This window comes from Equus przewalskii, chromosome 6 (genome assembly GCF_037783145.1).
Source record: "Equus przewalskii isolate Varuska chromosome 6, EquPr2, whole genome shotgun sequence".
Taxonomy (NCBI): Eukaryota; Metazoa; Chordata; class Mammalia; order Perissodactyla; family Equidae; genus Equus; species Equus przewalskii.
The window spans coordinates 73259090-73274655 of record NC_091836.1 but is presented as its reverse complement, the minus strand read 5'-3'; the positions used below and the strand labels follow the sequence as shown (position 1 = coordinate 73274655).

Genomic DNA, 15566 nt, shown 5'->3' with positions numbered 1-15566 from the left:
GTGTCATTCTCTTCTTTAACTTGATTCTTTACCAAAGCCATGTTTTTTCCTTGGAAAATACTTTCAGCACCTGTTCTCTAACCTGTTTAGTTCTGACACCATAGATTACAGGGTTAAGAACAGATGGAATGACCAAGTAGAAATTGGCCAGAAGGATGTGGATGTAGTGTGGTATATTCTAGCCAAACTAGTGAATCACAAATGAAAAAAATGCAGGGGTGTAGAAAGCCAATATGACACACACATAAGAGCCACAGATGCTGAGTGCTTTGAGCCGGGCATCATGGGAAGGCAGCTGAAAGACAGCACGAAGGATCTGGACATAAGAAATGACAATGGCTATGATGTCAAACATCAGGATAGAAATGGTACATAAACCATAGATGATGTTGACCCTGATGCTGGCACAGGATAAATGAGCAATACCCATATTCTCACGGAATGTGTGAGAGATAATATGGTGTCCACAAAATGGTAACCGTAGGATGAGTAGAACAAACGGTATGACAAAAGACAAAGGCCTCAGTAGGATTACCAATGCGATGATGAGAACCACCCTGTTTGTCAGCAATAATGTATAGTGAAGAGGGTTACAGATGGCTACATAGCAATCATAGGCCATGGCCGTGAGCACTGGAATTAGAGCCTGTCATGTGGCTGTCCCAAATATGCAAGAATAGTATCAGTAATCACATCCTCATCATCCCTATGGTATTAGATAATTAATAAGTTCTATATGTCGCTTGAAGAGAAATATTTTAACTGTTTTTATCATTACTTCCTAGCTCTAAAGTATCTCAAAATCCTGGTGCCAGGAGGTTTTTTAAGAGGAAATTTAGTTCATTAAAATAATTTATGGAGATATTTTCCATTCAAGTTTGAAGAGAAGTCCAATTTTCCAGGTTAAAACTAAGACTTAAAGAAATTAACTTACTATTCAAAGGTAATGAACATTATGTGTAGTAGAGTTGGCATTGGTAACTTTGTACATTTTCTTTGCACTGAGGCAAAGTAGATCTCATTCTCCAGATTTTGAGCCAAATCGTAATCAAACGGACTTTTGAGTTTAGAGATAGAACGATTGAAAAGATCGCATTTATTTGTTTTCTTTACTTCTATTGGAGTGAATCTCAGAAAAAGCTTAGGCAATGAATACATAGAATTAGTTTTCTCCTGTGGGCGATTATCACAAGACAAATCAAAACTTCACACCAAAGGGGCTGTACACTCATTGTGGAATGGGGTAAAAAAATATATCAAAATCTCTTTTAGAAAACAATTTTAAATATAAAGAAACAAGTATACTAAATCAAATTATGGGGAATAATATAGCATGCTAACACTAATCAAAATAAAGTGACTATATTAATACCAGACAAAGTAGACTTCCAAGCAAAAGCTCTTATTAGGGATAAAGTGTGTCATTTCATAATTACAAAGGTGTCAATTTTTCGAGAAGAGCTCACAATCGTAAACATTTGTGTACCTCTTATCGTATCTTCAAAAGACATGCAAAGTAACTGATGGAAGTGCAATGAGATACAGATAAATCAATAATTATATTTGTGGAATTAAAAATCTATCTCAATAATTAGTACAAGAAGCAGAAAAACATAAATAAGAGTATAAATGATGTCAAACACTATCAAGCACCTTGCCATAATTGTCATTACTAGAAGATTTCACCTGAAATGAGTCAGATAGAAATTCTTTTCAAGTGCTCAGATACAATTTACCAATATAAAACATATCCTGACCTATAAAACACATATCAATAACATTAAGATGATTCAAATAATACAAAACTTGTCAAAAATTTTTGATTAAATCATAAATCAATATAAAAAGATTGCTGGAAACTCTGAAATAATTGAAAATTGAATAATACATTCCTAAATAACATGTGGGTTGAGAGAAACTACAATATATTTGAATATTTTTTTTTTTGGCTTGAGGAAGATTATCCCTGAGCTAATATCTGTGCCAATCCTCCTCTACTTTATATGTGGGATGTCGCCAAAGTGTGGCTGATGAGTGGAATATGTCCACACCTGGCATCCGAACTTGGGAACCCAAAGCCACTGAAATGGAGTGTGCAGATCTTTAAGCACTTGGCCACAGGGTCAGCTCCTAGAAAATATTTGTAAGTGAAGAATTAAACACATCATATGAATATTTTGGGATACAGCTAAACTAGTGCTTAGAAGGAACAGTGTGTAGCATTAACTGCCTTAGTAGAAAGTGAGAAAGATGCCACTGACCTCAGCTTCTTCTTTAAAAATCTAGAAGAAGAGAAAATGCAACCTACAAGTAAGAATAAAGTAAATAATAAGAGAAAATCAATGACATAACAAATGTATAAAGAGATAATCAATGAAAACCAAAAGTGTTTCTTTCAAATACCTCAATGTAATTAATAAATCTCTTGACAGACTGATAAACAAAAGATACAATTTACCAATACCAAGAACGAGAGAGGTGACATACCTACAGACACTACAGATATTAAAAGAAAATAAAAAGCTAATATGAACAACTTTATGTCAATAAATTCAATAACCTCGATGAAATGGAAGCATTCCTTGAAAGACACAAACTACCAAAGCTCACCAAGAAGAAATGAATTATTTGAGTAAATAATATTTATTAAAAATTTAGAATTAATAAACACCTCACCATAAAGCAAATCCCAGAACTAGATAGCTTAACTGATGAGTTTTACCAAACTTTTAAGAACAAAATAATAGCAATTCTATACAAACTCTTCTAGAAAATTGAAGAGGCTACGTTCCACTAATTTTATGAGGCCACTATCACCCTAGTTCTAAAATCTGAAAAAGCTCTCATAAGAAGAGAAACACAGACCAATATCCCTCATAAATATATGTGCTAAAATTCTTAGCCAACTGAATCAATCAATCAATAAAAAAGATATTATTTTGAGACCAATCAGGATTCATCCAGGGATATACATTTTCCTTTCTGTCCTGGGAAACAATCATCTCATAGTCAGTTGCTATATTCTGTGCAGGTAGAATTTACGTAAAACTCTTTCAAAACTACCAAACTTAGTGGAGAAAGCCCTAAGTCAACTCCTATCTCTTTCATCAGAAATAACATCATTGTAATTTGGGTAGATTGCATGAAATCCAGACTCGTGGTGGATCTAATTGATACAGTTGAGATCACCCCTCGATTGGATTTTTATAATTGATTGTTAAAAACAGCAGGAGAGGGGGCTGGCCCCGTGGCCGAGCGGTTAAGTTCGTGCGCTCCGCTGCAGGCGGCCCAGTGTTTCATTGGTTCAAATCCTGGGCGCGGACATGACACTGCTCATCAAACCACGCTGAGGCAGCGTCCCACATGCCACAACTAGAAGGACCCACAACGAAGAATATACAACTATGTACCAGGGGGCTTTGGGGAGAAAAAGGAGAAAAAAAAAAAAAAACCAGCAGGAGAGATAAAGATGTATTATAAGATGTTGGTTTATAGCAGTAGTAGCAGTAGCAATCCCAGACTGACTTTAGTTACCATGTAATGAACTTAAATTTGGACATTTTAGGTGGTGGTGTTTTCATCATCAAGCTCTGGTGGGAGTTATTTTCAATAATTTTGTACAAAGATTCTAAACAATAATAACAAAATAGTACGAAGCTGCATCAAAATAAAGTACATCTGTTATCTATGCATCTTTAGCATTGTTTCTATTTCACATCCTATGACAAAAAGATCTGACCTTAAATTTCTGAATGGCTTCAACTTCTGTCCATGACTACTCTTCCTCTGCTGTTTTCTCCACAGTGAGATCCTCAATCTATTTGTGTATATAGCTAACCCAGTCTTGAAACATTAAATTCTAAGATCCTATCAGACCACATCTCACATTTTTCTAGCCCTCTCAAGCATTTTTCTTGTCACCTCTGTACTCAGGTCACATCAAGTTCTATAGTCCCTGGTTCATTCTTTTTCTTCAAAATTATTTCTTCCCTATCAGCTTCACTTGTTCAGCTTTTCAAAAGAGATCCCTTGCCATATCTGTCATTTTTTCTTTTGTTTACTCTGCTGTCTACTGTGAATATATCTGCTCAAAATTCAGCCCTGAACCTCTGAAACCACTTCTCTTCCAACAGCTCTGGTTGCTGACAGTTTTTAGAGAAAAGTTACAGAATTATGCCAGCTGAAGCCTCCTCAGGTGGGGCTTCTAAGCTACATGAAAATCCTTTCCTATCTCCTTTTGTTAGTATTTTTTTTTTTTACATTTTCTTCAGTAAAGAAGTTAAAGTTGTGCTTTTCTTAAATTGTGTCTTATACGTTTATTCTTTAACTCTCAGCACTTCCTCTTTTCTCCCTAGGAAATCAAAATGATCATGCAAGTAATATTTTCATCCTTTTCGCTCTTCTCTTACTTAGTTGTACAAGTGCTTTTACTCCAGCCTGAAGCTCATATTTCCATCTCTGCCTTGAATCAAATCTCCTTTCAAATCTGCATGTACCATTCTTTATTCTCTCTCTCTTCCCATCTCTGTCTCTGTCTCTTGTATTTTACCTTCCCCACCCTTCATGATTTTCACCCATATTCTTGACCCAAGCTTAAACTAATTTGAAAAAAAGCTGGATTTTTGAAATAGTTTATAACATGATCGATCTCCGTTTCCTCCTATTTCATTGACTACTCAATGGATTATAAAGATTATAAACCAATTTTCAATTGAAAATTTTGTGAATATCATAAATTATGTCCCTCATTGCTATGGCCTTGAATATAAATTAAATGTGCTTCTTCTATCCTCTGAGGAATACTCTATTAGTGGTCATTTTCCTTCCATAAGGATTCTGGGTACAAATGGATCTAGAAATGATTGAAAACTTTACAAATGGTTTTGAAACGATGTCAAGCCTTAATATTTTTTTCTAATAGCTTTAAAATTCATGGATTCTGGATCTTTTTTGTTTGTTTGTTTGTTTGTTTTTGTGAGGAAGATTGGCCCTGAGATAACATCTGTAGCCAGTCTTCTCTTTTTGCTTGAGGAAGATTATCTCTGAGCTACCATGTGCCAGTCTTCCTATATTTTGTATGTAGGACGCTGCCACAACATGGCTTAAGGAGCAGTGCATAAGTCTGCACCCAGCATTCCAAACCCACGAAACCTGGGCTGCTGAAGCAGAGCTTGTGAATTTACCCACTACACCACTGGCAAGCCCCTTGATCTGGTATTTTTTACCACCATGTTCAATGAAGACATGAGTAGGAAATATTTACTCTGAGAGCTGGTTGGACGACAGAGGAATATATAGAGTTATCTGTAAGATAAATATAGAATGGTGGTAGCACAATAGACAGAAGAAAAACTGAGTTGAATAACAAATAAAGACTTAGAGAACAACAGATAACATAGAAAGGGAATTGAAAAGGTATTTTCATATGCACACACACACACACACACACCCTCCATCACTTATCCACACATTTAAGAATAACATTTCATAAGGTCGTTGTTGGAGTACACACCTGAGTCTATGTAAATTATTATCTTGTTACACTGTAGGCTCACCGATAGCTTCCATATTCACTTAGTTTTCTTTTTTTCTACATTCCTGTCATCTATTGTAGCTCCTCAACCTAAATCTCAATGAAATGGCCACAGTACAATGGTTTTCTCTTAGTCAATCTTTCTAGCCCAAGACCAGCCTTACCAGCAAAGCTTTTTGGATGATCTAGTTCACTTGCCCCAGGATGTTTTCATTTTCACCCACTCTCACTGAAATGGGAGATTTATACAAACATTGGTGTCCTTTGGAGAAAAGAGGTGTCCAGAGGCACTGAGATTGATGCTTCATAAATATAAAACATAACATCATTGATAATAAAAAAATAAATGTGCTGATTCTGGATGCTGATTCCCAATTTTGGGGTGACTTCTGAATCAGCTTGTCTCTTTGCAGGAGAGTCTATGAGGAGGGCTTACCTCTCACTCTCACTCTTTTCAACATCCTCTAGTTCTAGATTCTCCACATGGGCCCCATGTACAAGTAGAGATGATTTTATATGACAGTTTGGCAAGTCATTGGGGGTTTCTTTTTTATTATCATATTGTTTACCTTTCTCTCATCTGGTCAATTTCTCCAAAACTTACCTACGTCCTCTCTCTCACACCGGTCCTAAGGCACAATTCAACCTAAGATACTATCACGATAAAATTGAAGCTCAACTAGTATCTGTCATTTCATGGAGTGAGGTATTCATTAGAAGAACTTAGGTGAAGGAGATAATACAACAATATAAGGACCAGTGGTTTTGCACACTGCTTCCTATCTTCCTGGTTCCTTTTAACAGTAAAATGAGACTGTTTAATTTACTTGGAAAAAGACAGAGGTCTAGGGAATCAAATGAGAGATACAGGAAGGTGGCTAAATGGGTGGACTTTGAGGCAGACTACATTGGTTTAAATCTCATCTCCTCTACTTAATGGATTCATGAATTTGGGCAAGAAATTTCAACTCTATGTCTCCATTTCCTCCTTTATAATGATCACAACAATACCTTGTCCAAAGCATTGTTGTGAAGATGAAAAAAGCTAACACTTGTATAGCACTTAAAACAACTCCTGATATATAGTAAGAAATGTGTAACTGTTTGTTCATAATAATGATAATCTGATATTCCCAGGCTAGGATATTCAATGGAAGCTCATACTGATAGGAGCTGCCATAGAGATGCCTCCCAAAATTCACTCTTGGAGTTATAGAGGAGTCAATATACGACATCATCTACCTTTCCTAGATTTATTACCAATAAAGAACAAAATGTGTGAGTCAAACAAATGGCTTTCAGAACATCAGCATTATTACTCAACGAAAGCTGGGTAGTGTTTCCTGGCTAAGTTATGCATCTCAACTGGTAAACTGGGTTTTTTAACAATCTTTGCTCTCTTCCCCCACTCCCTTTTAAATTTAACTTACCTAAAACCTCAGGCTTTTGGTTGCAGGAGCAGAGCCCTATTAGGAAACTAATGAAATCCATGGATTTGAGAGAGTGACTCTGGGATGTACAATCAACACTGTCATGTAACAGATCTCTGTGTTTCTAGATTTCCCATTGACTGTATTGATCTTTTTTATTTGTTCTCTTGTCAATTGTCTACATTCATAATTTCAATGGTATATTAAAATTCTTGATATCTCATAGTGCATGTCCTGTTTCTCTCTCCTAGGTCTTTAATGTACTTTCTTGCTAATTGATTTTCTATATGATTTTTTTAAAAGTTGTTTTATCGTGGTCATATTGTCTTACAACATTGTGTAAATTTCAAGTTTCTATTATTATACTTCGGTTTATGTATGGACTGCAACACGTTCACCACCAGTAGTCTACTTTTTATTGTCACCATTCATCTGTGCCTCTTTAACCCTTTCACTCTCCTCCCACCCCCTTCCCCTCTGGTAACCACAAGTATGTCCTCCTTATCTATGTGTGTGTTTATCTTTCATATATGAGTGAAATCCTATGGTATTTCTCTTTCTCTGTCTGGTTATTTTGCTTAGCATAATACTTTCAAAGTCCATCCATGTTGTCTCAAATGGCACAATTTTGTCTTTTTTATGGCTTGGTAATATTCCCTTGTATATATATCACATCTTCTTTATCCATTGATCAGTTAATGCGTACTTGTGTTGCTTCCACATCTCAGCTATTGTAAATAATGTTTTGATGAACATAAGGACGCATAAATCTCTTTGAATTGTTGATTTCATGTTCTTTGAATAAATACCCGGTAGTGGGATAGCTGGATAATACGTATTTCTCTCTTTTTTTTTTTAAGATTTTATTATTTCCTTTTTCTCCCCAAAGCCCCCCGGTACATAGTTGTATATTCTTCGTTGTGGATTCTTCTAGTTGTGGTATGTGGGACACTGCCTCAGCGTGGTTTGATGAGCAGTGCCATGTCCACGCCCAGGATTCGAACCAACGAAACACTGGGCCGCCTGCAGTGGAGCACCCGAACTTAACCACTGGGCCACGAGGCCAGCCCCTAAGTATTTCTCTTTTTAAGCTTTTAAGGCATGTCTATGCTATTTTCCATAGTGGCTAAACCAGTTTGCATTCTGAACAGCACTGTATAAGTGTTCCCTTTTCTCCACATCCTCTCTAGCATTTGCTATTTTTTCTCTTGTAATTATATCCATTCTCATGGGTATAAGGTGACATCTCATTGTGGTCTTAATTTGCATTTCCCTAATAAATAGTGATGCTGAAGATCTTTTCATGTGCCTCTTGGCCATCTGTATATCTTCTTTGGAAAATTGTCTGTTCATATTCTCTGCCCATTTTTTGGTCAGATGGTTCATTTTTTTGTTTTGAGTTGTATAATTTCCCTATATATTTTGGAAATTAGCCACTTGTCAGATATATGATTTGCAAATATTTTCTCCCATTTGATAGGTTGTCTTTTCATTTGTTGATGATTTCCTTTATGTGCAGAAGTTTTTAGTCTACTGTAGAACCACTTATTTTTTCTTTTGTTTCCCTTGCCTGAGTAGACATGGTACTCACAAAGATACTGCTAAGATTGGTGTCAAAGAGAATACTGCCTATGTTTTCTTGTAGGAGTTTCATGGTTTTAGGTCTTACCTTCAAATCTTTACTCCATTTTGCGTTAATTTTTGTTTTGGTATAAGATGATAGTCTACTTTTGTTGTTTTGCACACGGCTATCCAGTTTTCTAAACACCATTTATTGAAGAGAATTTCCTTTCTCCATTGAATATTCTTAGCTCCTTTGTTGAAGATTAGCTGTCTATGGATGTGTGTATTTACTTGTGGACTCTCAATTCTCTTCCATTGATTTGTGTGTTTGTTTTTCTCCCAATACCATGCTATTTTGATTGCTAAGGCCTTGTAGTATATTTTGAATTCATGGAGTGTGATATCTCCAATTTTGTTCTTTTTGCTCAGGATTGCTTTGGATATTTGGGGTCTTTTGTTATTCCATATAAATGTTAGGATTCCTTGTTCTATTTCCGTGAAGAATGTCATTGGGGGACTGGCCCAGGAACGTAGTGGTTAAGTTTCTGCACTCCACTTCAGTGGCCAGGAGTTCACCAGTTCAGATCCTGGGCACAGACCTCTGTACTGCTTGTCAAGCCATACGGTGGCAGGCGTCTCACATATAAAATGGAGGAATACAGGCACAGATGTTATCTCAGGGCCAATCTTCCTCAAGAAGAGGGAAAAAAAAGAATGTCATTGGGATTCTGATTGGGATTGCATCGAACCTGTATATTGCTTTACCTTTTAACTACATTTATTCTGCCAATCCATGACTGTAGAATACCTTTCCATTTCTTTGTCTTTTTGATTTCTTTCAATAATGTCTTATAATTTTCAGTGTATAGGTCTTTCACTGCATTGGTTAAATTCATTCCTAGATATTCTTTTTGTTGTGGTTGTAAATATGATTGTATTCTTGATTTCTCTTTCTTCTGCTTCATTATGTGCATATAGAAATGCAGCTGATTTTTGTATGTTGATTTTGTGCCCATCAATACTACTGTATTTATTGATGAATTCTAATAGTTTTTTGGTGGACTCTTTAGAATTTTCTATATATAGAATCATGTCATCTGCAAACAGTCAAAGTTTTACTTCTTTGTTTCCATGCTGGATCCTTTTTATTTTTTTTTTTCTTGCCTAATTATTCTGGCTCAAACTTCCAGTACTGTGTTGAATAAGAGTGGCAAGAGTGGGCATCCTCATCTGGTTACTGTTCTCAGAGGAATAGCTTTCAGTTTTTCTCTCTGAGTATGATACTGATTGTGTGTTTATCATATATGACCTTTATTATGTTGAGGTACTTTCTTTCTATACCCATTTAATTGAGTTATTATTAGAAATGGATATTGGATCTTGTCAGGTGCTTTCTCTGTGTCTATTGATCACGTACTTTTTATTGTTTGTTTTGTTAATGTGATGTATCACATTGATTGACTTGCTAAAGTTTAACCATCCTTGAATCCCTGGAATAAATACCATTTGATCATGGTGTATGATTATTTTAGTGTATTGGTGTATTTGATTTGCTAGTATTGTGTCGAGGATTTTGCATCCATGTTCATCATTGATAATGACCCGTAATTTTTCTTTTTTGTGTTGTCCTTGTCTGGTTTTAGTATCAGGGTAATGTTGGCTTTGTAGAATGAGTCAGGAAATATCTCATCTTCTTCATTTTTTTCAGAAGAAGTTGAGAAGGATAGATATTAAATCTTCGTTGAATCTTTGGTGGAATTTACCAGAGAAGCTGTCTAGTCCTGCACTTTTGTTTGTTGAGAAGTTTTTGATTACTGTTTCAATCTCTTTACTTGTGATTGGTCTATTCAGATTCTTTAATTCTCCTTTATTCTGTTTTTGGAGGTTGTATAATTCTAAGAATTTGTCCATTTCGCCTAGGTTATCCAATTTGTTGGTGTATATCTTTTCATAGTATTCTTTTATAATCCTTTGTATTTATGTGGTGTTCATTATAATTTCTCCTCTTTCATTTTTTTTATTTGAGTCTACTCTCTTTTTTTCCTAGTAAGTTTGGCTAAGGCTTTGTCAATTTTGTTTATCTTCTCAAAGAACCAGCCACTAGTTTCATTGATCATTTCTACTTTTTTATTCTCTATTTTGTTTATTTCTGCTCTGATTTTTATTATTTCCTTCTTTCTACTGACTTTGGGCTTTGTTTGTTCAGATTTTTATAATTCTTTTAGGTATAGTGTAAGATTCTTTACTTGAGATTTTTCTTGGTTTTTGAAGTAAGTCTATATTGCTATAAACTTCCCTGTTAGAACCACTTTTGGCATGTTGTGTTTTCATTTTCATTTGTCTTCAGGTATTTTTGATTTCTCCTTTGATTTCTTCACTAATCCAATGGTTGTTCAGGACCATGTTGTTTAGTCTCCACATATTTATGACTTTTCCAACTTTGTTCTTGTAGTTGATTTCAAGTTTCACACCACTGTGGTCATAAAAGATGCTCAATATTATTTGAATTTTCCTAAATTTATTGAGGCTTGCTTTGTTTCCAACATATGTTTTATCTTTGAGAATGTTCCACGTACACCTGAGAAGAATATGTAGTCTGCTGTTTCTTGGATAGAATGTTCTTTACATATCCATTAAGTCCATCTGGTCTTGTGTTTCATTTAAGGCTACTGTTTCCTTGTTGAATTTCTGCTGGATGATCTACCTATTGACCTAAGTGGGATGTTAAGGTTCCCTACTATTATTGTGTTGTTGTCAGTTTTTTCCTTTAGGCCTGTGAATAGTTGCTTTATGTAATTTGGTGCTTCTGTGTTAGCCGCATATATATTAATAAGTGTTACATTTCTTTGGGGGAATGTCCCTTTTATCGTTATGTAATGGCCATATTTATCTCTTGTTTTCTTTTTTGTCTTGAAGTCTTTTTTCTCTGACATAAGTATGGCTATACCCACTTTCATTTGCTTGCCATTTGCTTGGAGCATTTTCTTCCATCCCTTCACTCTGAGGCTATGTTTGTCTTTAGAGCTGAGTTCAGTCTCCTGGGGCAACACATTATTAAGAATTGATTTTTAATCCATCTAGCCATTCTGTGTCTTTTGATTGTTGAATTGAATAGGTTTAGAGTGATTATTGATATATGAGGGCTTAATACTACCATTTTATCTTTTGTTTTCTGTTTATTCAATATTTTGATTATTTCTTTTTGCTTGTATTTCTGTCTGCCATTTCCGTTCTGTGGTTTTCTACAATGGTTTTCTCAATTTTCTCTTTATGATTTTTCATTCTGCTTTGATTTTTTTTTGCTTTGTGGTTACCATGAGATTTATTTAAAAGATCTCATAGATCAGATAGTCATTTTTCTGATAGCCTCTTCTCTCCCTTAGCCTATGCAGGTTCCACCCTTTTCCTCTTTCCCATCTATAGTTTTGTTATCACTCATTATTCTTTTTTGTGTTGTGAGTCTGTGACCAAACTGAAGTGATTACGGTTGTTTTTGAAGCATTATTTCTCTTTATCCTTTAGGTTATAAAGTGTTTGCTAACCTATTCTGACATAGAGTTACAATTTTTTGATCCTGTCTGTTCATTAATCTCCTTGGTCAAAGCTTTGAAAATCATTGCCATTTTGTTCAGGCAGGAGGGCTCCTTTCAACATTGTTGTAAGGAAGGCATGGTGATAGTCGACTCTGTCAGATTTTGTTTGTCTTAGAAAGCTTTTATTTCTATCTGAAGGATGCTTTCACTGGAGAGCGTATTCTTGGATGGTAGTCTTTGTCTTCAAGTATTTTGAAAATATCATTCCACTGTCTTCTAGCCTATAGGCTTTCTGTTGAAAACTCTGCTGAAAACCTGTTTGTGGTTCCTTTGTAGGTTATTTTCTTCTCTCTTGCTGCCCTTAATATATTTTCTTTCTCATTGACTTTTGATATGTTTAATATATGCCTTGGAGAAGGTCTTTTTGCCTTGAGGTAATTGGGAGTTTTATTAGCTTCATGTACTTGCATGTCCAATTCTTTCCTTAGATTTGGGAAGTTTTAAGTTATTATTTCTTTGAATAAGCTCTCAGTTCCTTGCTCCCTCTCTTCTCCTTCTGGAATACCTATTATATTTGTTATTTTTCCTAATTTAGTTGGATATCTCTCAAGGAATTTGATCACTTTTTAAAATCTCAAGTCTCATCCCTCCTCCATCTGAATCATTACTAGATTTCTGTCTTCAGGTTCACTAATTCTCTCCTCTATATGGTCTGCTCTGTTTGTAATGCTTTCTACATTATTTTTCGTCTGATTAATTGTGTTCTTCATCTCCAGATTTTCTCTTTGATTTTTTTTGAGTTTCAATTTCTTTGCTCATGTATGCCTTCTAGTCATTAATTTTATTCCTGAGTTCATTGAACTGTTTCTGAGATTTCTCATAACTTGTTGAGTTTCTTTATAACTATTTTGAATTCTATGTCAGTCAGATTCCAGTCTCCTTGACTTCAAGTTTGGTTTCTGGACAGCTGTCATTCTCCTTCTGTCCTTTGCTGTTACTGGAGTTCTTCATAGTATTTGATGAATTGATGCTCTGCCAGCACATTTGTGGTAGTAACCACATTTCTTATTTGGGTATGGTTTTGGTTACTTTGGTTCTCAGAAGCTTCTGATTATATTTGAAAGCCTGCAATTTCCACCTCCACTGCCTCTTCTAGAGGCATCATTAGTGCCCTCCCTGTGCCACTTGTGCCTCTGAGGTTGCTGGTGACTTGCCGCTTACAATGTCACTGCAGTCTCAGTTGTTGCCACTGAGGTCATCAGGCTGCAAATACTTCCATTGCTTTTGGAGTCACCTGGGTCTCCTGTTCTTCTCTAGGCTCTCCTTGAGCTCTCCACAAGGTTCAGATTCTGCTGCCCATTCACCACTTGCTCTTCTGCTATTGAATTTTCGTGAGATGCTGTTTGCACAGCTGCCAGGGATGCTGGGTTCATGGGAGAAGCTACCAGGGACCTGGAGACCAAGGGACTTGTATTCAGCACCTACTGCTGGTGGAGCCAGTGTTGAGGGTGCCACAAGTGGTGGTTGTATCACCAGTTCCACTGTGGTTTCTGAATCCTCTGGTAACATTGTCCACTTGCCACCACTAGGGGTGAGCAGGGGTTAAGGAAGAAAAAGTTGTTGTTGCCAAATCCTTCTGCTGCTATTGGTCTCTGACACCAGCTAGTATTTTTTGAAAACTCAGGTCAGGCTGCCCTGCCCAAGCTCAGAAAATCAAATTTCAGTATACTTTTCCCACTGTTGGAAAGACCTGGCATGACATGAGAGGAGTTCATAACAAGTTTTTTTTTAGGAAGATTAGCCCTGAGCTGACATATGCTGCCAATTCTCCTCTTTTTGCTGAGGAAGACTGGCCCTGAGCTAACATCCCTGCCCATCTTCCTCTACTTTATATAGGGGATGCCTACCACAGCATGGCTTGCCAAGTGGTGCGATGTCTGCACCTGGGATCTGAACTGGTGAACCCCAGGCCACCAAAGTGAAACCTGCAAACTGGGCTGGCCCCCAAGCCATTTTTTTTTTATAATTTTCTCGTTCCTACTTTTGATCTGCTCTTTCCCACTTAAATAAATCCCTTTAGCATTTCTTGTAAAACTGGTTTCTTGGTGATAAACTCCTTTAGTTATTGCTTGTCTGGGAAACTCTTTATCTCTCCTTCCATTCTGAATGATAACCTTGCTGGATAGAGTATTCTTGGCTGTAGGTGTTTTCCTTTCAGCACTTTAAATATATTGTGCCACTACTTCCTGTCCTATAAGGTTTCTGATGAGAAGTCAGCTGATAGCCTTATGGGGTTTCCTTTGTAGGTCACTTGTTGCCTTTCTCTTGTGGCTTTTAGAATTCTCTCTTTATATTTAATTTTGGAAATTTTAATTACAAGATGTCTTGGTGTGGGCCTCTTTGGGTTTATCTTTTTTGTTCTCTCTCTGCTTCCTGTACTTGTATGTCTGTTTTCTTCCTTAGGTTAGGAAAATTTTCAGCTATTATTTCTTCAAATAGATTCTCTGCCATTTAGTCTCTCTCTTCTCCTTCTGAGAAAACTATAATACAAATGTTAGTGTGCTTGGTGTTGTCCCAGAGTTCCCTTTGACTGTTCTCACTCTTTTAAATTATTTTTTATTTATCTGTTCAGCTTGGGTGATTTCCTCTAGTCTTTCATCCAGCTCACTAATCCATTCTTCTGTATCATCTACTCTGCTATTGAGTCCTTCTAGTGAATTTTTCATTTTCAATATTAGATTCTTCATTTCTGATCAATTCCTTTTTTATATTTTGCAATTCTCTGTTGATGGTGTCACTATGTCTATGCATTCTTCTCACAAGATCAGTGATCATCCTTATGACTTTTTGCTTGAACTCATTGTCAGGTAGATTGTGTATTTCTGTTTCATTTACTTCTTTTTCTGGGTTTTTTTGTGTGTATTCACTTGCTTAGAATGTATTTCTTTGACTCCTCATTTTGCCTCTTTCTCTGTGCCCATATTTCTGCATTAGGTGGGCCAGCTATGTGTCCTGATCTTGGAAAAGTGACTTTATATAGGAGACACCTCTTGAAGCCCAGCAGTGTGTCCCCCTCTTTTCACCAGTTCCAAGTGTTCCAGGAGTGACCTCTGTGTGGGTAACATGTCTCCTTCTGTTGCAGCAGGGTTGCTCTTGCTGGAAGTGCCCATGGAGTCTAGTTTGTCTCCCGGCAGGCTGGTTGTAATATTCAGCTGTGTGTGGCTGCTATGGACCATTTCATCAGCTTATTGGGTTTGAGAAGCCCCAGCACAGTTGGTTGCAAGGTCTAATAGCACATTCCAGTTGTAGCTTTTCTGTTAAGTTAGTAGGCTCCCAGCATGGACAGTTGCTAGGCTCAGGGGCTTTCAATTGCTATAGGCCTCCAGCCTGCAAGGCTGTTGCCAGCTAACTCTGAATTGCAGCTGAGTGGGGCTTGCTCTAGGCATAGGTGCATGCAGTTGTTTCAGGCTTTGGGAGGCAGGGCCCATCCCCTATGTGGCTTTTTGA

General features: G+C 36.6%; 1 protein-coding gene across 1 annotated transcript; it reads right to left on the bottom strand.

Annotated features, from left to right (window-relative positions):
- Nucleotides 1-28: 28 nt before the first annotated feature.
- On the bottom strand, nt 29-13628 carry LOC103554042 (olfactory receptor 52E1-like). The gene is given in 3 exon segments (XM_008524860.2): nt 29-633; nt 2459-2496; nt 13354-13628. Coding segments are annotated over 3 exon segments (918 nt in total).
- Between the last annotated feature and the right edge of the window lie 1938 nt (nt 13629-15566).